General features: G+C 30.9%; 1 protein-coding gene across 1 annotated transcript in view; it reads left to right on the top strand.

The window, feature by feature from the left end:
- Nucleotides 1-20,272, top strand: part of LOC108905153 (phospholipase B1, membrane-associated-like) — a 41,444-nt gene extending 21,172 nt beyond the window's left edge. The window contains exons 5-6 of the mRNA XM_018707931.1: nt 13,637-13,805; nt 20,076-20,272. Coding sequence (XP_018563447.1) covers nt 13,637-13,805; nt 20,076-20,236 — 330 coding nt within the window. The 3' untranslated portion in view covers nt 20,237-20,272. The remainder of the gene's footprint in view (nt 1-13,636; nt 13,806-20,075) is intronic.
- The last annotated feature ends 623 nt before the right edge of the window (nt 20,273-20,895 follow it).

Genomic DNA, 20,895 nt, shown 5'->3' with positions numbered 1-20,895 from the left:
TCTAGTTACAAATCGAATAAATCATGATTATTATGGTAAAAATCGAAAAAATCGCAAAAATGAGGTTAAAAAATAATACTTTTTAGGGAATTTTTTTGGGGTATTTAAATTGGGTTTAGGACCTTTATTCAAAAAACTTCATGTTATGTAAAATTATCACAGCAAATTTCATCAAAATCGGTTCGATAGATTTTGCATAAAAATTTTGCAATCCAGATTTTGAAAAAAAATGCAAATTTTCAAAATTTTGCACAGCAAAAACCAAGGCCCTTAGATATTTAAAAAATTTAATCACATATAGAAGGGCTCTCAAGCTTTCAAACTTTTTTTGAAAAATTCGAATCCGTCAATTAGGAGAGCTCTGGCGCTTGTTTAAACATTGGTCGAATGTTTGTACTTATAAACAATTAGAACTTTGTGAATATTCAATCAAATTAAATTTTTTAAAGCAGGTTTTAGAAGTTCTTGGAAAGACGCTTCTTTTTAAAAAAAAAAAACAGATCGATTGATTCAATTTCGAGCAGACCGAAGCGGCCGCGCTCTCTGCCTCCCCACCACCACCACCCGTACGATTTTATTGAATTTCTCGCTTGCATAAATAACTTTAAACACGTTTTAAAGTAGGTTACCAAGGAAGAAAAGTATTGTAATCTTAGACCTGGTAAGTACTCGGAATACCAAAGGTATTTTTGGAAAAATTAGCCCGGATGTCCCAGTACATTTAGTGTAAATGACGGCTATAACTACGTAACTAATTGATCAATCGATCTGTTTTTTTTTAAAGAAGCGTCTTTCCAAGAACTTTTAAAACCTGCTTTAAAAAATTTGATTTGATTGAATATTCACAAAGTTCTAATTGTTTATAAGTACAAAAATTCGACCAATGTTTAAACAAGCGCCAGAGCTCTCCTAATTGACGGATTCGAATTTTTCAAAAAAAGTTTGAAAGCTTGAGAGCCCTTCTATATGTGATTAAATTTTCAAGTATCTAAGGGCCTTGGTTTTTGCTGTGCAAAATTTTGAAAATTTGCAATTTTTTTCAAAATCTGGATTGCAAAATTATTATGCAAAATCTATCGAACCAATTTTAATAAAATTTGGTGTGATAATTCTACATAACATGAAGTTTTTTTGAGCCAAGTATAAAGGTCCTTTACCCAATTTAAATACTCCAAGAAAATTCCCTAAAAGGTATTGTTTTTAACCCCATTTTTGCGATTCTTTCGATTTTTACCATAATAATCATGATTCATTCGATTTGTAACTAGACATGTTTTGTAAAAAATTTAATTGCAAACATTTTTTTCCTCTTCCATTTTCGCCTAAAATCAACTCTTGAAAAGATACATAATTAAATAGGAAGAAAGATATGACAAGTTTCGATTTTTTTTAACATATTGTGCCGCCAAAAGTTAAGCCCACGTTTTTTTTATGCACAAAGAAAAATTTTCATTTCTAGTGATATTTGAAAGCCAAAAAGCCAAAAATCTCCGTTGATATACGATTCACCCAAACCAAAACAGATACCGTCTAGTCTAAATGTGCAGTCAATTTAACACGACTTGTAAAATTAATTTGAAATAAACAGAATACTTGGGCTCCTCCAGCTTGTCCCTAAATCTGTAAAGTATTTAGAGCGGTGGTCATGGTTACCGTGGTGCAGCAGTGAAAGGCGGAGTGGGAGTAGCGCATATTTACTATATACATACGAGTAGTTTAGGCTCTATTTAGTCCGCTCGTAACCTGAACTGCTTTTTTTCTTATTAACTGTAATTTGTTTACACCCGGTGTAAAATTATGTTACTTACGTATTGTTTCTTGTGTTTTTTAAAAATTGTAAAAGTTTAAATTAGATTGTAAAGACAGACTAACATCACTTACAAAGCTATCTACTGAAAAGTCAGTGGTGCGAGAAATAGCAAACTTTAATGAAAAAATAATTGATTTATTTCTGGCAAAAGCAGACTTTCACTATTAAAAAATATATGTTGATCACATTTTCTTTATATTTCAATAGTACTGAAAATAAAACTACCCAAATATATTTTATTATTTTTTTTTTCAATACTTTGTACCTAAATTTTTCCGCCCTCCCTGTTATCGAAGTCAAGAGCTACTGCTTATAATTGTTGCAAAATTGTATTACAAATATGAAAGACCAACCCCTTTGTTAAAACTTCTCTAATGACTTTTTGTGAAATATCTGAACGTATCTTACTATGTTAAAACAGCATATTTGAAGAAAAAAATATTCTTTTAAAATTTTCTATTTTTCTTAGATCTTGGAGCTAATTGTTCATTAAATAATAATGAGAACATTTTATTTTTGTTCGGTAATATAAACTTCGGAATAAAAGAAATAATCAATAGGATAAATAAAAAAATTACCTAAACACAAATACTTTTATAGTTGATATTCCAAGAACCAACTTACATCCTTAGTCGAACACCACATTATGTACAATAGGTAATGGTTTCCGAAGTATCGTCCAACAGATTGCCAATGTAACAGTAGACAGTTTTTTTTTTTATTAAAGAAACCAAGTACCTATCTTCTTTCTTCTTTCTTAATACAAAATTATTTCTATTTCACTTGAGCTTCATTAATCATAATCGTCAAAGTTTTCCGTTTTAATTTATTTATACTATAAAAATATTACATGTTTAGTTTATATTTTTTGCATATCTAGTCAGGTTTAATAAAATACCAACATTTCACGTACTAAGACTATTTTTGTGATATTTTGAAGTGTATAGAGATACTTAGAAAAGTCAAGAAATTACGCTTTAAGAAAGAGGTTAACTCCACATCTACGACACTGTAATTAAAATGCGGAAATTGATTATTTTAAGTGTCAAAATGAAGGAATTACTGTATCAAATTATGTGAAGATATTAGAAGCCTTTGAAATATTAAAGAATATATTTTTTCAAAAAATTTGGAGGCCTATAAAATGAAATGAAACATTTTGTAGGTAAACTTGTTTATTATTCTTAGTACCTATACATATATTTTTATACATTATGAACTAATAGTTTCTCTTCGTAGTCACCACTTGAAGCTAAATATTTTTGTATTACTTACTAATTGAAAAAAAAAAACTGTTTTGCCTTTTGACACATCCGCCTCCAAACCGGCTTCCACCCAAGAAATTATAAATATTTTTCAAACAGGTGGCAATAACTGGTGCTGCTATAATCAAACTTTATGTCGAATAATACGTAAATTTCTCACAAAAAGTGCTCATGCAATATATTTGGTCAACAGTTATATCGACATTTATTTGAATTGTCAAGTCTCAATTGACAAAGCGTCTGATAACAACTATCTGAATCTACAGTTCCTGTTCATCTAGGGACATGAAATCAACCAAAAAATATCTTTCTTGTCAAGAAATATATTTTTTGGTTGATTTCATGTTCCTAATTCTTGTTCTAAAAAACGGTTATCGAAAATTTTCGGAAAATGGGCATATTCTCCATTGACTGTTATTTATTCGCAGAAGTTAAATGGGAGATCTATATTTCTCCCCTATGGTTATTCAATCAAGAAATTTATTACTTTTATTTCAATAGTCATCCAAAATTATAGTTCTTGTAATCATATGAGTCTTTGTTTACAATCGTGAAACCGTTCTGACATACAACAGATTATCTGATATACAGGGACAAGAGGATCCGTCTAATTGTTGACTTTGCCTACAGTTTTATGAGAAGTGCCAAAGTCTTATGGGACTTTGGGCACACAACGTTGAAAAATGTATGAAGTTATAGTACTTGGTATAGCAAAGAAAATAGTCAATAGGCTTAACCCCCAAAATTGAGTGGTTCCTATAATATTGGTTTGCTAAAGTTCAAAAATTACAATGATTCACAAATGAAAAAAGGTATGCACAACGGACTAAACCATGGTATTTCCATGTATTTTTGGCCCGCAAAACCAAATTTGACCTCAGTTTGGCTCTACTCATCATAAATTTTTCAAATATTTCAAAAAATATTTTTGCCATAGTCCGTTTTTACATTGACTACAGTAGCTACGAACGGCTTTTGGACCCTGCCTTGTTTAAATCTATAAGAATATACAGAAAATATAATTCCTCCTGCAGGAATGGCTCTTCCTTTATAGTGCGCACGTTCTATTTCTAAAAGGGCTCTATTTACAACAAAATGGAGGCTATTTGTATAATCAGCATACCAAAAACTGTAGGACAGTCTACGATGGACATATTACGCCCAAAATTGGCACCCTTGTTTGTTAAGTATTCAAATTATTTATAATAGGGTAATATAAATAATTTAATATAATAAGTAATAATGATAAAAATGTAGTTTTTCATATCTGCGGGCGTCGATCACAACGCCCCCTGTAAACGTCAAATTTGTAGACAAAAGTCAGCCCTTGTAGACGTTGAGCCAGGTAGTCAAAAATGGACAGTTTGGTTTCCTTTCTGGGGAGTAACTAATTTAGATTCGTCATGAACGCAACATGAATGTTTGTGATGATAATTTGTAAAATTCGGTAGCTTAGTGGCGTTACGACCTCACAAAGATGTCTGCCGGGCAAAAATCGTAGTTTATCTTTCTAAAGTCTGGTTCCATTTGTTAGGAGTAAAAGTATCATAAAAATTTTGATTTAGTATAAAGCCAGGATCAATGTTGGGGATGATACTGTGTAAAAGTCAGTAGTTTATCGTCGTGAATATGCAGTCATTGTTAAATTATTATAATAATATATTTTATTATTATAATTTTTGCCAATACACCTAAACGGAATTTGGCCGGCTACCTGTTTGTGACGTCATAACGTCACTAAGCTCCCGAATTTTACAAAGTATCATCCCAAACATTGATCCTGGCTTTATGGTGGATTGACATTTGTATGATACTTTTAGTCCTTACAAGTAAAACCAGACTTTAGAATGGTAAACTACGATTTTCGCCCGGCGGCCATCTTTGTGAGATCGTAACGCCGCGCGCCGCTAAGCTACCGAATTTTAGAAAGTATCATCCCAAACATTCATGCTGCCTTCATGACGAATCTAAATTGGTAGGCTACATTTACTCCCGCGGAAGGAAACCGCAGATGCTCTCTGGCTCAACGTCTATTACTTTAACTTTTCTCATAGCGTAGCTTATAAAATTAATACAGAGTATCAAGAAATCACTTGATTCACTCCTTTCAAAACTTCGGTTAAGATAAATCCAGATCCTGATTGCTGTTTGTCAGTTCTTGCATCTTTAAGAAGAAGGCTCATAACGTTTTTTCCATAAACCCCAATGACCTCATATCAAGTGACACCAGCGTGTTGGTGAGATTTATGTTTCAAGTTCACATTAAACGTCATTCCTGAATTATTATAAAAAAACTTGATAAAGCACTCGTCACTAATAGTCCACGGGCCCACGTACAAAGAAAAAAAAATGATTACCAGCAAGCTGTAACTTTGCGTGCAGCTTAAGTTTGACGAGTCTTCCAACATTTGTCTACGAAGAAAATTCAACAGTTGTAAGTTTTCCCGTGATTTTCAGGAAAACATGTCAATCTGGCATAAACATTGAATGTTATGACCAGCAATTTTTTTTAAGTTTAAATGAAAGATATATTTTTTTTAAACCCCCCCCCCACACAAATTTGTCCGACATAAATGTTGGTGTTTTGAGTTTGTCCCCCACCCCAAATATGTCGATTTGGTGACATTATGGTTGGTGACAACCAGCAAGCTGATTTGGTAATAAGATTTGAAATGATAGTATTTTATTGTCCGACAAAATTCTTGAGAAGTTTTTGCAGTCCGACGCCCCGAAGATGGTTGGTGATAACCAGCAATCTGGTTTTGATTTTTTTCTCTAACAATTGAAATTTATAACACAATAATATACTTGTCTGCCAAAAAGATTGGAAACTTTGCCTTAAAAATGGGAAAAATAACTATTTTTGTGGTACCTACCTAATGTTCATTCCGCTATAAAATAATTAATTTTTTAATGAAAAAATAAAGAAGAATAAATAACAAAATTATCTTGTTAACAGGAGCAACAGAAATTGAAATTCATAAATAATTATGTCTAACTAATTTAATTAATCTCCATCAAAATGATTTCTTTGTTCAAAAAAACTTATAGGTACATTTTACTTTATAAACTATTGTAACTATTTTATAAAAAATGATGACTGTATAATGAATGCATACATTTTTGCTTGTGTTTTTTTAAATTAAAATTTGCAATCTTGTTTTGACCAACAGTTTACACCATAGTTTTGTTCTTGAAAAAACAATTAAACCAATTTTAAAAATATTATTATACATATATCAACGCGTTTATTAAATGATTGTCTTGTTATAAAGTATAAATCCATAATGCGAAATGACTTTGCAGCATTTAAAACCTGCTGCCAAAGTTTTTAACAGGTGTTTATAGTTTCTCCATAAACAACTGATTTCATGTAACCCCAAAAACGGAAGTCTCGGCATTCCATCTCTCATGTATGTACATACAATTTAAATTAAGATGTAATTTTAGGTACGAATAATTAATACTTAATGGACAGTAGCATACAAATAACAGCAATACGACAAGTGGAATATGTCAATAATTTGATTTTCGTCCAAACTTAAGAAACTTCACCGCTAAATTAATAATAGGTAGGTACTTTATTGTAAATTGGTAAATAAGTATTTGATACCAAAGATGAGATATCTTAAAGTATAAAAAAGTTATGTCGTTTTTAACACATTCAATCTACTGCAGCTAGCGCCCTCTATGAACTTTAACCAAAATTTGAACACATTTCAATTCCTCTACTTAAAGAACTCCAAACCTCAAAATTTTGTGAGGATATTTGCCTTTGTTAAGGAATAAATGAAAAAAAACTAAAATAATATTTTACATTTAACACCCTGTATCTCTTTAACTATCAACTTTTGGACTAAGGTAAGTTCGGCTAAATCGCAATATTTTTGCTTCGAGAATCTACCCATGAATTTTGACCTATTAGCTTGAGATCACCCTGTATACAATTTTTTTATAATTGTATAAAAAAATAAATTTAAATTAGTCAAATTTAAACAAAATTTTTTTTATTCATATATTTTTTTTATTAAATATGAATTTTTCTTCTACATCATGCGTAAGTATTGAAACCGCAAAATTTTATACTTTAATTTTGTCGGACAATTAAATTCTCAGATTAATGTTGCATTTTTTTTAATAATGACGCTTTTGTCCGACAGCTGGTTATCACCAACCATGTTGTCGTTAAGTCGACATCTTCGGGACGTCGGACTGCAAAAACTTCTCAAGAATTTTGTCGGACAATAAGATACTTTCATTTCAAATGTTATTATCAAACCCTCCCAGAAAAATCAGCTTGCAGGTTGTCACCAACCATAATGTCACCAATTCGACATATTTGGGGTGGAGGACAAACTCAAAATACCAACATTTCTGTCGGACAATTTTTTTGAGGGGTTAAAAAGATATGTGGTGGTGGTCCGAATTTTATGCAGGAAATTTCGAGGGTAGATAGATCTCTTTAAAATAATATATGTTTGCCTTATAAACATAGGTCTAGAACGGCCCCGTTTTAGAGACACAGGGTGTTGAGATTTAAAAAAAAAATTTTTGTTTATATCGCACACTACCTCACGGGTGGTGTAGAAAGGAGTGTAAATAATATTGTTGATGTGCTTACAAATTGCACTTACTTTTAAACATAAACAAATATTCTTGTAATATTATCGTTAGAAGTGTCTGCCACAAGGGGATTGTATTGGTATGAATAACTTGAGAACGGCGAATCTTAGGGAAAAAATTAAAGTCACCTTTTTTACGTATTTTGTGCATTAAAATATAAATCAGTTACAATGACATGTAAAAAATGTAGTGGCGTAGGTTTTTTTGGAAAAAAGGGGGTGACCCCTGTCCAGTTGTACACCACTGGTTCAACCTTTAAAGCTCATATTTCAGGGAATATAAGACCTACTATTATACATTATATGTACCAACTTTTATTGAGATCGGTTAATAGATTCCGGAGATATAAACAAAAAATCAATGTTTTTTGACAACTTCAACACCCTGTATCTCTAAAACGGTGCCGTTCCAGACCTATGTTTATAAGGCAAACACATATTATTTTAAATAGATCTATCTGCCCTCGAAGTTTCCTGCATAAAATTCGGACCACCCTGTATATCTTTCATTTAAACTTGCTGGTCATAACATTCAATGTTTATGCCAGATTGACATGTTTTCCTGAAAATCACGGGAAAACTTACCACTGCTGAATTTTCCTCATAGACAAATCTTGGGAGACTCGTCAAACTTAAGCTGCACGCAAAGTTACAGCTTGCTGGTAATCATTTTTTTCTTTGTACGTGGGCCCGTGGACTATAAGGCGCAACTTTGAATTCTTAACTTTGACAGCAAGACAGTGGCGGCTTGTGATATTAAGAATAGGTGAAGGATATTCATCGACTGATTAAAAAAAATAGAAATATTAAATCGGCTTGTAGACTTCTGTGAACATAAGGCCACCGTATATGTCCCAAAGAAGCTTCGCGGTTACGACAGCCTCGTGTGACGTTCCCAAAATTGTTAAATTCCCCCTTATTCCACACGCCCGACTTTACACCCACAATTAAACACGGCATACAGAAAGGTTTTTTTAAATAAACACTTCTACTCAACCACTTATACTCCAAATATCCATTCCGAAACTTCCGAACGTACACTTTGTTTTTTGACTTTCCCCCTTTTTTCCACATCGAGAGAAGGCACATGTCTCGCAATTTAAAAAATCCTTTCCATCTGGAAAATGGCGTTTCCAATAAAATATATACTGGATCATACATAGGAAACATTTCTACAATAATTATTGATACAAAACAAATATTAACAAATCGTGCACTCGGCGACGTATCGTATAGGCAGGCGATGGGCGATTGCCGATTGGGCGATGACAATGCTGCTTCAATTTCTGCCTCACTCGGTCCCCCACGTTGTAGTTTACTCAGGTATTGGCCGCCTCGTTGCCATGACAATCGCCGTAAACAACGTTACGAAGTAAAGCGAAATACAAACTGATTTCGATCGCGTCACTTGCTTATACTATACGTTGTATGGTACGAGCATAGACAAAATAGCTATAGCCATAAGCTATATTGTCTATGGTACAAGGTTGATGTTCGCGCTCAACGAAGACAATGGTTTTTTAGAAGGTGTTCACCGTGCAACTATTCTATTAATGTCTGAGTATAAAACAAAGAAAGATACATTTTCAATATAGAATTATACCTAAATAATAAAATTTATATAAAATTAAAAATAATTTTAAATTGCACAACCAAAAGGAAATAGGCGAAGCGGTGCGTCACTTGCGTCACCTGACGGGCCGCCACTGCAGCAAGAAGAGTTATCTTGACGTGAGCTTCATTTGTTTGCGGACTCTGGATGCCCTTCGTAAGTAATTATTATCACGTTTAAAATATGGTATTGTCAACATTCACGAAGTGATTTATAAATGTGTTCTCTGTCAAGAACTATACAAAGACATACTAATACAGGTAATCAGATATATAAATTTAGTATGATGGTCCTTGTCCTATATGCAGAGGTTGTCGTTGCTATTAAGGACCATAGTATGCAAGGCTTGTAAATTATTAAATAAATAATCACTAGATACATTTATCACAGGTCATTATTTGATTGTAGCATATTCAATCAGTCAGTTTAAGCATGTAGGTAATTAAAAATTGTGTAGCTGACAAATTTATGAGACGTCTTTCAAATATATTCGAAGTGAGTCAAGTTTTTCTATACCTGCAAACTTTAACAGCCGATATAGAGAAAATTCATGTAAACATCCTCGTAGAGCGTTACGTCTTCGAAATACAGTGTGACGAAATTAATAAAAAAATATATTTATCCACATATCTCTTAAAACTTTTGATGTATATAGAAGAAATTTGGGCTAATCATGAAATTAATTATGGGCAAAACTGCAGTCGTTCCTTCGTTTCTGATAATTAAAATAATTGTATATGTAGCCATAAGCGTAGTTAGGGCAGGTTATAGTGTATTTAATGAGAAAAAAATGATATGCCATTGATGATGTACAAGTTTTTAAGGCAAATCTATAAAAACGAAAACTTAAACTGTTAAAGTTGTGCTAATTATATTAATATAGCCATTTTCGAATAGAGAAATAACGGCTAAAGATGAATTGTAAAGCTCTCTGCAAAAATATTGGAGATTATTTCAAGTTTGTCAAATCTATGGTTATTAACGTTTCCTGTTCCTTTTTTGAATTTTTCAAATATTTATTAAATATATTCCACAGTGCTTTTATTTCATTCTCACATTGGTCGATTATTTTTTTATATAGGAATATTTTGTTAATATGTTTTTTTTCGGATTTTATACTGCCTATGTATATCTTCATCTGGCGTAACCCTTCTCAACCTATTTACCTTTTCTAAATTATTTGATTCAATTCTTAAAGACTAGCAACAATGAAAATTCGTAGAAGTTTTATGATTACTGTTGTATGCTCATCACAACTTCCCCAAACGATTTGCTAATTAAAATATACTCTTGCTTGAGTTCGACAAAATTAGCCGTTTAGTGTAGCTTTTAAATTAGATGAAATTCTTACATTTTTCGTCGCTGATACACCCTTAATCTGAAATACACATTTAAAAAAGAAAGATTTGATACAAAAATATTATAACGGTTTCAGGAATATTTTTATTAACACATCTTGAAAGACTTAAAAAATATTAGCGACATGAAAAAAATTATTGGTGTCACTTTTTCTTTGTGACTTTAACATATCTACCAGTTTGTCTAGAATATAGTCAAATAAAGTGACTAAAGCCTGGATTTACCGTTTCCCTAATACGTGACCATAAAATATTTAACAGTTATGAAAACATATACCTATATTGTAAACATAACCGCTCCTGATTTACATTGGGATAGGTACTTATCATTGTTTAACAATATTTTTGTTATAAATATAAAATTATTTAAATAATATTAAGTACTTTTTATATAGCTGTATTACAAGACAAATATATTTTAAAAATTGATTATATAAAATTTAAATAAGAATGGACAAAATAATGTTATTCTATATTTTGTTAAAATAAACTATAGGAAATGAAAATTCAATACCTGCAATGCAAATAATGCAATATGTAAATAAATTAATGTCTCCTCGTAATAAAATAAGATAGAAACGAATTTGTAATTAATTTTAAATCTATTACTTTTCAATTATCTCTCTGCTCTTGTATTGCATTTGCTGATACTATTTAGTTTACAACATTGGACATTATCAAGACTATTGTTTAAATTTCTTTATTTGTGACTTAGTTTTAGTTTTTTCTCTTCTTATTTATTTGAGTATTTTGCCACCTGTGAAAAATTACGTATTTTTGTTTGCCTATTTTTTCAGAGTGAGAGTTTTATTAGCAAGAGTTGTTTAACAAAAATAACCCCCTACTAGGAGTGCCCTCCATTTAGGGAAAGTTTTTTTTTTAATATTTTTAATTAAAATGTTTACAAGTGTAAAAATAGAAAGAAAAATGTTATATTTTTGATATTCCTTTTTATTAAAAATATATCGATGTAGCACCAGTCAGTATTTCTTAAAACCCACAAGTCTCAAGTTTCCTATATTTAGATCGCAAAATATTTTGTACACCTATGTGCCTAAGATTTTAAATTTATGAAGTTTCTGCTAAAAAATCAAGGATATTCTGAAAATGCCTGAAAGTAAAAAAATAATCAATTACTGATTCTACAATTTTCTTTTTTCATATACTTAATAATAATTAAAAAATTACCTCCTGTATTTTGACCCGCTGAAGACGATGGAGACATCATAAATGTTCCACCAGGTCAGAATTTTTCCCTAACTTTAAAAAAATAGTTAAAAATCAGTGGAAATCTTGTTTTATTAAAATAGTTAAGATTTTGACATTAACACAGACGTGTTAATAGGGTCAAAGTAAAAAATTTTTATTCCTGCACTTTTTCTCTAAAATGCCTCCTTGTGGAGCTAGAGCCATTTTTAACCAAAAAGTTTTTATTTTAATACAATTAATGCCAACCGTAAACTAATAAAAAGAAATGTATCAGGAGCCCTAAACCTAACGAAAGGAAAGAAAACAGCAGACAGAAATCCGAGTATGCCGAAATTTTAAAATTATGTGCATAGGCGTATTAAATACGTCACAAATGCTGACTTCTTTCCACATTGATAATTTTTGTGTTTTAATCATCAAAAATAAATTAAATTACAATAAATATAATATACAATAATATAATGTGCATATATAACAATATCTTAATTATTCCACTAAACTTTGCTCGGTTTTTTTATCAAAATTATAGATACTACTAAAAATGGATAATGATAAACCATATAATATTTTAAAATTATTGAAGATTTCTTTTGTTATTATTAATTTGTAGTAATATGCGATTTTTCGCTAGGCGCCATTTTAGTGTTTTTTTGTAAAATGTTGCTTATTTTTTAGAACCTACAATGTTGACCGATTTTTTATAGTTCATTTAAATCTATAGATTTTCATTCTTCATTTGATCAACAACAAATCACATGTATGTTAAAAAATACATCTAACACAAAGTACGAATTAAGCCCGAATGTCTTTATGTATATTTGAACAAAAAAACTACAGTCTATTGAATACAATAATTTATTCGCCTGAAATCGGGCGCAAACAAGAGTATATGTAAAGTAACTACATGTTATATTCGACTTAACATTACTTGTGTCCGGACATGTAATAGGTTAATCAGTAAAATTCTTGCATTAATTGGTAGGATATCCATAATCCCTGATATTATTTTTTTGTTATTCACTTCTCCGTTGTGAATTTATAAAATTTCGTAATAGAGACTTTTTTCGGTGCCCAAATCAGTTGATTTTAGTTATAAGTTCGAAATAAATTTAATTTAAACTACACTAGTGGAAAAAATTTAGGGACCAAAAAATTTTCATTAATTATGTAGTGATTTTCGGAAGGCTCTACTCAATGAAAAATGGTCGTATCGAGATAAAAAAATTTTGAAACTTAAGTCTCTAGTTTCAACATATTTAAAGCCATGGTTATCAAACAATCAGAAGAAATACTTCGAGAAAAAAGTTTCCATTTTTTTTTTCTTTTAGGGTTGCCCATGGACTCAGGAAAATTGTTTCAATCTCAATAAATTCAAACGTGAGTTAGCTTATTTATTCAGCTTCAATTTGATTTTTGAATGATTCCCGTGCGACTATTGGTTGCCGAGATATCGATAGTCCATGGAGAGTCCTAATAAAAAAATTTGGAAAATTTGTTTCTCGATGTATTTCTTATCTGGAAACTAGAGACATAAAGCTTCAAAATGCTTTTTTATCTCGATTTTTCACTGAAATACAACCTTCCGAAAATCACAAAATTCACGAAAAATTTTTTTGTTTTTTTTAATTTTTCCCATAAGTGCATTTTATAAAAATAGAAATATGAATATCTCTTAAAACAAATATTAAAACTAAAGATGATGTAAAACTTTTGTAAATGATTGTCCAAAATATAGCGAAAGTAATAAATTTGCTTTTTAGATTCTCAGTGGAAGGTATGACCAGAAGGACGATTTTACCGTTGTGCTCCAACCTTTTATGAAGTTATTTAATGCTCCGGATGACCCCGCACGCAAATTCGACGAAGTTATTGATATATCGTACATTACACACGATTGTTTTCATTTTTCTCAGAAAGGCCATGCATTAGGTAAGCAAAATTGAAAATATTCAGCTTTTAAATTTATCACTAGGTTACAACAATCATAGAAAGCTTTACAGTCTTTCGTGGCAGTTGTTAATGGTTGAACAATTTCCAAGCTGGTTGCCACGTCGTCGGTATGACGTTTCGACAGACATATCGCTCTCTTCTTCAGAAGAAACTATGAGACTATGAAACTAGAGATTAAGAGCTCTGTCTGGTATTTATATTTACTGTACCTATATACTGCTCCTTTGGTTAGTCGAGTTAAGTTCATAGCTAGTAGTCATTCTCCCTGTCGTTCTAGCCGTTTTCAAATTCCAGACAGACTAACCTTTCGCCTATGTTGAAATTATCCCGATTCTTCTGGATACCTACTGCTTTCCTGTAGACTATTAGCCAAAATCTTCTCTCTCACACCAAAATTCTGTTATTAGTTAGGTTTATTGCATGTGAGCTGCAGAGGCTGACTTTTCCTATGTTGTTATTATGTGACACTTTATGTTCCTTTAGCCTTGTACTGACGTCTTTTGTACAATATTCCGCATATACACAGTATATCCTATATATATACTTTCACTTTTTATCTTTTAATATTTTATAAAAAAATAGAATAACTGTCATATTTTGAAAACTGCTAACAAAAATTTAAATATGCAGATATTCACTACATTTATGGATTTTGTAGCGGAAATTCATACTTTGTGGTTGCGGAATACCGTAGAAGGTTTCCAAACCGAAGGATTCCCAAATACCCAAGTTTTTGTTGATCTTCATCGGCGATTTTCCCAATTTGTTTTACGCAACGAAGGTGAACAACATCGCAAATAGACAGAAAATAAATGAACAAATACTTCTTTGTCTATGACGTCAATATGAATTCGAGTACTTGATACATAAGTTGTTTATCGACTTTGCGTATTGCCTATGAAAATTTTTAGGGTACCCAAACGAGACAACAAAAAACTTTCCATTTGCAATCTGTACAGGCTGGTCCATTTTCGATGGTAATTCAGGGTATTTCAGAAACTACTAAAGATATGATAAATCTGACACCACGTTCTCGAGCTCGATTTTCATGACAAACTCGACTATCAGATCGGAAATTTGCTATCTTCATTTGTTTCTCAGTTACAGGGCGTTTCTCGTTATCGTGACACTTTTTAACATATCTGTATCTCAGCTGTTAAATAAGTTAGAGTTAAAGTAAACACTGCTCAAGACTAAATCTTTGGCGTAGAATTGAATGCCAGTATTAGATTTTTAGTAGATCTTAAGATTTCGGAGTTATGACCCAAAGTTATATTTTTTTAATGGAAATCGTAGCTGACCATGGCCTAAAAAAGTAGAGACGGGAGATACGGGGAGTTTTATATATATGTTACATTTTTTTTTCCACAACATATACTTGTGTGATAATATAATACTAACGAAATTTTAGGACATAGGTGGATAGGAACAAACGGACCGTTCAGATGGCCAGCTAGGGTACCTGATTTGAGTCCGTTGGACTTTTTCCTTTGAGGTTTTCTAAAAGACATTATATTTAAAATTCCTTTTAATAATATTTCAAATACCTATACATTTAATGAATGCTACCCGAAGCGTTGCCAGAAGATGCGTGAAATGTGTGACAGTTGAGGGACGGCAATTTGAACATTTAGCTATCATTTTTGAAAGTTTTTATTGATGTAGGTACTTACTATTGTTTAATTTACGTTTAATATTGTAACTTCAGTTGAAGTGGAATAAAAATTTGAAAACCCTGTCTTTTCTTATCTGTAATGTATATTTTAAATAAACGTCATATTTTTACAGATATGAGTTTTGTAAAAGTAAGAATTATAGTTGTGTATGTATTTTCATAGCCAGCCATATTAAAATGTAAAAAAGGATCGAATTTATATATAAAACACCCCGTATCTTCTGTGTTTGGAAAAATATTTATAGCATGTGGTATATTGCTGAAAAGCAAAATAAAATCTCCATTTTTTTAGGTCATAACCAGCTACAATTTCCATTTAAAAAATTATAACTTTGGGTCATAACTCCGAAATCTTAAGACCTACTAAAAATCTAATACCGGCATTCAATTCTACGTCAGCCTTGAGCAGTTTTCACTTTAACTCTAACTTATTTAACAGCTGAGATACAGACATGTTCAAAAGTGTCACAATAACGAGAAACGCCCTGTAACTCAGAAACAAATAAAGATAGCAAATTTCTGACTTGACAGTCGAGTTTGCCATGAAAATCGAGCTCGAGAACGTGGTGTCAGATTTATCATATCTTTAGTAGTTTCTGAGATACCCTGAAATCCCATCTAAAATGGACCAGCCTGTACAAGAATTAGTGCCTAGAGAGAAACTTTTGAATTTTTGTAGACGAGTGTTGCGAACTAAAAAACGAATATCTATTTTATGCATAAAGTATTACGGACCGATAAAGTTTGCTTTACTAGAGCTAGTGCGGTAAATTTCCATAATTTACGGGTGCGAGCGCAGGAAAATCTGAAGTGCGTAAGACCAGTTAAATTTCAATATCAATTTACTATAAATGTTTGGGCGGAAAATTTTGATGTTAATCTGTGTGGATCACAATTTCTGATGTCGCGATTAAATTCAATCCTGTTTCACGATTTTTTGGAGAATGATCTTTACGAAATCCTTGAAGATTTATCCCTGAATGTATGCCCAAATAGCTGGATTTAAATAGATGGTGCTCCAGCACATTACGACCAAAACATCCGGTGTATTCGGGCGAAGTCTCAGCTTCGTGGCCTCGAATGTCAGGCGATATTAATCCTTTGGATTTTTTTGGGACAAGCTAAAACATATTGTTAATTAGAACAACTCATTGGTTCGCCGGTGCCAAAAATGTATTGCAGCAGGTGTGCTCCATTTTACGCAATTATAATATAATTAATTTCTTCTTCAATTTGTTACGTTTATTCTGTTGTTGCTGACTAAATAAAAATATATTCTGTATTTTATTCTTCAGTGAGTAATAATTTAATAGAGTTAACACTAAATGTTAATATATTAAAAAACTACTTAAAGTAAGTAAAAGTAGGGCAAACATCTAACTTTAAAGTTTGTCGGATAGAAATTATGGAAATTTTAGCTTAAAGATACCTTAAAAAGTGGTACTCAGTGTACTTCTAAGTGCCATTATTTATCTAACATCAATTGATAGCCACGATTAGCAGAAAGTCTAAATATAATGATGATTCCACAATTCGTTCGAGAGATATAAAAAATATATTTTAAAAAATTGATATTTTATATCTCGAAAACGCAACCTTTCCGGAATCTAGTTTAATAAAAATTATTTTTCATAGTTTTTATCGGTTCTAAAATATAAATAAATTCCGAAATATAAAGTAAAATATCGTGTATATAAATATACCGAGGCCTTGGAGTAAAGGCCGGTAGTCCTTTGGATGCGTTTTCGTCCGAATTGGATTCGTCAGAAATCGGATAAGATAACTAATTTCCCAAAAGATAATCATCCAGATTATTAATGATGAAGTCAGAAGATCTAGCTCTCGTCTTAAAACTCTTTCATTTAAAAACAAATTACGCCGATTTAGTTCCTGTCTATAAAATAGCTAAAAATAAGCACATATTATCTACAATAAGAGACACAAAAAGAATATATTACCAAAATAAAATTAATAATTCGGATCATGCAGCAAAGGCAGCTTGAAATATAGTAAATGAAATTCCCAACAAAAAGAGAGGTAGGAGTATCAATAAAATATAATGGAGTAACAATTGAAGATCCTGTTGAGGTTGCTTCAACTTATAATAGTTTTTTTATTAATACACCAAAAAATATTGTTGAGAATATATCTGCTGTTAACGTTGATAATAGAGTGTGTGTTAACAAAATAGTAAATCAAACTTTGTTTCTCCGAAAGTGAACTATTAAATTTATTAAGAAATAAATTAAAAAATAAGAAATCCGCAGGATCAGACGACGTTCCCATGTTTTTAATAAAACGTGTTTTAAAAGTGATAATGCAGCCTATCTAGTAAATCTATCCTTTCAAACCGGTATCTTTCCCGACACTTTAAAGGTGGGAAAAGTACTACCTATTTAAAAAAAAGTGATCGTTTATCATTAGAAAACTATAGACCAGTTACTCTTCCTCTCAGCTTTTCAAAGATTTTTTAATATACTTATTTAGAACGTTTGACAAATTTCTTAAACAAAACAAGAATTTTAACTAACAACCAACACGGATTTCGTTCAGGGCGGTCCACTATAACGGCTACACACTCTTTTTACGAAGAAGTTAGATGTATTGATACAGGCGAGTGCCCTGTCGGGATTTTCTGTGATCTTAGTAGAGCATTTGACTGCGTTAATCACGATAATTTACTTACCAAACTTTATGATTATGGCATAAGAGGTGTTCCGTTGAACTGGTTACTGTGTTTTTTAAAATTTCGGAAACAATATGTCTACACAACACATTAAATCCCATACTGAATGAGATCAATTCTGACTATAGCTTAATTGAAGTGAGAGTACCGCAGGGCTCTATTCTGGGACCTGTGCTTTTTATTTTATATATCAATTCAATCGAAAATGTAATAGGTAACAAAGCTTTTACCATGTATGCCGACGATTTATCTCTGATTATTTCAAGTAACTCGGATAAAAAGCTTAACATCGATATTAATAAAACGGACGAAAACGCTTCTAAAGGACGAGCGGCCTAAATTGTTCCTACAGCTCGTCTCAAGAAAGACGGTTCCTATCCCCCTTGAAGTGTTGTAATCAGTATTAAAGTTGAACAGACACAATGATAGTACTATAGCGTAGTATCATGTAGGTAGGTACATGGAACTACATATATTGATTTTTGGGAGTAAAATAAACTATTTTAGCAAACTTGTCTCTATTCAACGTTGCTTCATTTAAAATGTTAAAGTTGGTAAAAAAAAATAGTTTATTCTAAATAACTTTGCAATGCCTAGTGTTTACGAATAAAATTTAGTATGCTAATACTTTTGTAGGTGCAGAAGTGACTTTGCGGCATTGTACGTAATTTAATTTGAATTTGAGCACATTCTGCGTCTAATCAAACAACAATATTTTTAAATGACAGTCTGTTTTATTTCTTTGTACTTTGCTTACTTAATTTGATAATTCGAACAATACGTTCAATTTAGAATTCACGTGATCGATATGTGCAAAATGTAAATTACGGTAGTATTTATAATTACTTTTCCTGAGAAATATTATCTTTTGTTGTAACTATAAATTCCAGTAGATAATTTACTAATTATGTCATTAAATTTTGTATTTACTTCAATAAATATAGATTTAATTATGTGTGAATGGTTAGTAGAATGGCTTTTATTTAACATAAGTGTAGTTTTCTGGATTTAACCAGTAACATTTTCACTGCAATTTCCAATTGATGAAAATATTTTTGTTTTATTCTAATTCTAAATATTATCAGAAGGTATTTTTGCTTTCTATAGATTGATTATTTTTGTGTTTTTATGACGAAATAGATATTAAACTTTAGATCACAAAAAAATTAATTTTACTAAAATAAATTTTTAGTTAACAATATTCAACTCAAAATTTCGGAGTTCTTTCTTCATGTATTATTATATTTTTAATATAAAGTTTGTTCACGGATGGAGTCGACAAGAGGAGAAACTCTTTTGTTTCTGACTTTATCGAAAAATGTCACACTATAAAAAGTTCTGCCTCTCGAAAAAATGAGACTATCATACAAATAACTTCGATTAGATATACAGGGTGCTCATAAATTAAAAAAACACGAAAATACACAAGAGAGAAGTATCATTATTTATTATTTTACACAACATTTTTACGAAACAAATCTGTTTATAACCTCAAATGATGCCTTAATACAAATTTTAAAATCAAAATTTCTATTTTGACTTTTAATCTAACTCCCACCTCAACACATTTTTCCGCTAACTTAATACATTTTTCGCACACTTTGCGAATAGTTTGAGGCCCATTTAATTCATTTATTCCTTCTCGTATACGCTCTTTAAATATTTCCCTATCATGTAGCAGATCATTTGAATAAACCTTTTGTTTTTGATTCAAATGATCTGCCACATTATAATGGCATCTATTACAGGAACTTATGGAATATTCAGTTCTTTTTCTGCGGTTAGTAAGGAAATTATAACACTGTACCAATGAAATAAAATTGATGTATCTTATCAATTTTAAAAAATTAATTTTCTGTTGAAATAATAGTTAATTTTAATATTTCAGGGGCCAATTTGCTTTGGAACAATATTCTACAACCCGTTGGCAGGAAAACCACAAGGAAGTTAAATTTTATTTTAGAACATTTTGAATGTCCTAAATTCAACTCTCCGTATCTTTTTACCAACAAAAATTCAAAAATATTCCTTGAGACTGGTCATCAGTAACATTCATTCTTTGTTTATAATGTGTCTACTATAAAACGACAATTAAATGAATTGACAAATAAAAATTATAAATTAGGAATTTAAAACGTCTTAATAAAGAAATCTCAAATCTATCAGAATCTCGTAGTTGATAAATTTTTAGAATAATTTATTGCAATTAAAATTTTAATTTTCTTGTTCAACTAAAGAATTCCCTATATTTGTTTAGACTCTCTGTATATAAACTATGCATATCAGACTTCCTGTTCAACTTCTAGGATTTAGAAAAAACTAAAATAAAATAAATGGAACGTAATAGCGCAAATAGAAATTTAAAAGCTATAATAATACGTACACATTTATTTACCTTTGTGATACTATAATAATCATATTAATTATTAATATTTAAATACCTATTTGTTTATAGATTTTATATAATTTTGTACATAAACCTTAAGAAATAAATATATTTTTATAATCAGTGTAGTGTAATTCACTCCATTCACGTTTAACTCAAAATTTTCCTTTTAGGTAACAGATATTCTAAGACTAGTTTTTTGCACCTCCTTATAAAATTTGACAGTTTCTATCTATCTCACAAAAACATATACACAAGAAACTGACATACATAGATTTAGTTGACAATTGAATTGACATGAGAGTTGAAGAAAAAGGCTCTA

Source organism: Anoplophora glabripennis, unplaced genomic scaffold (assembly GCF_000390285.2).
Source record: "Anoplophora glabripennis isolate ALB-LARVAE unplaced genomic scaffold, Agla_2.0 scaffold264, whole genome shotgun sequence".
NCBI classification, from domain to species: Eukaryota; Metazoa; Arthropoda; class Insecta; order Coleoptera; family Cerambycidae; genus Anoplophora; species Anoplophora glabripennis.
The sequence above is the reverse complement of the archived record's forward strand: the minus strand, read 5'-3'. Positions and strand labels throughout refer to the sequence as shown.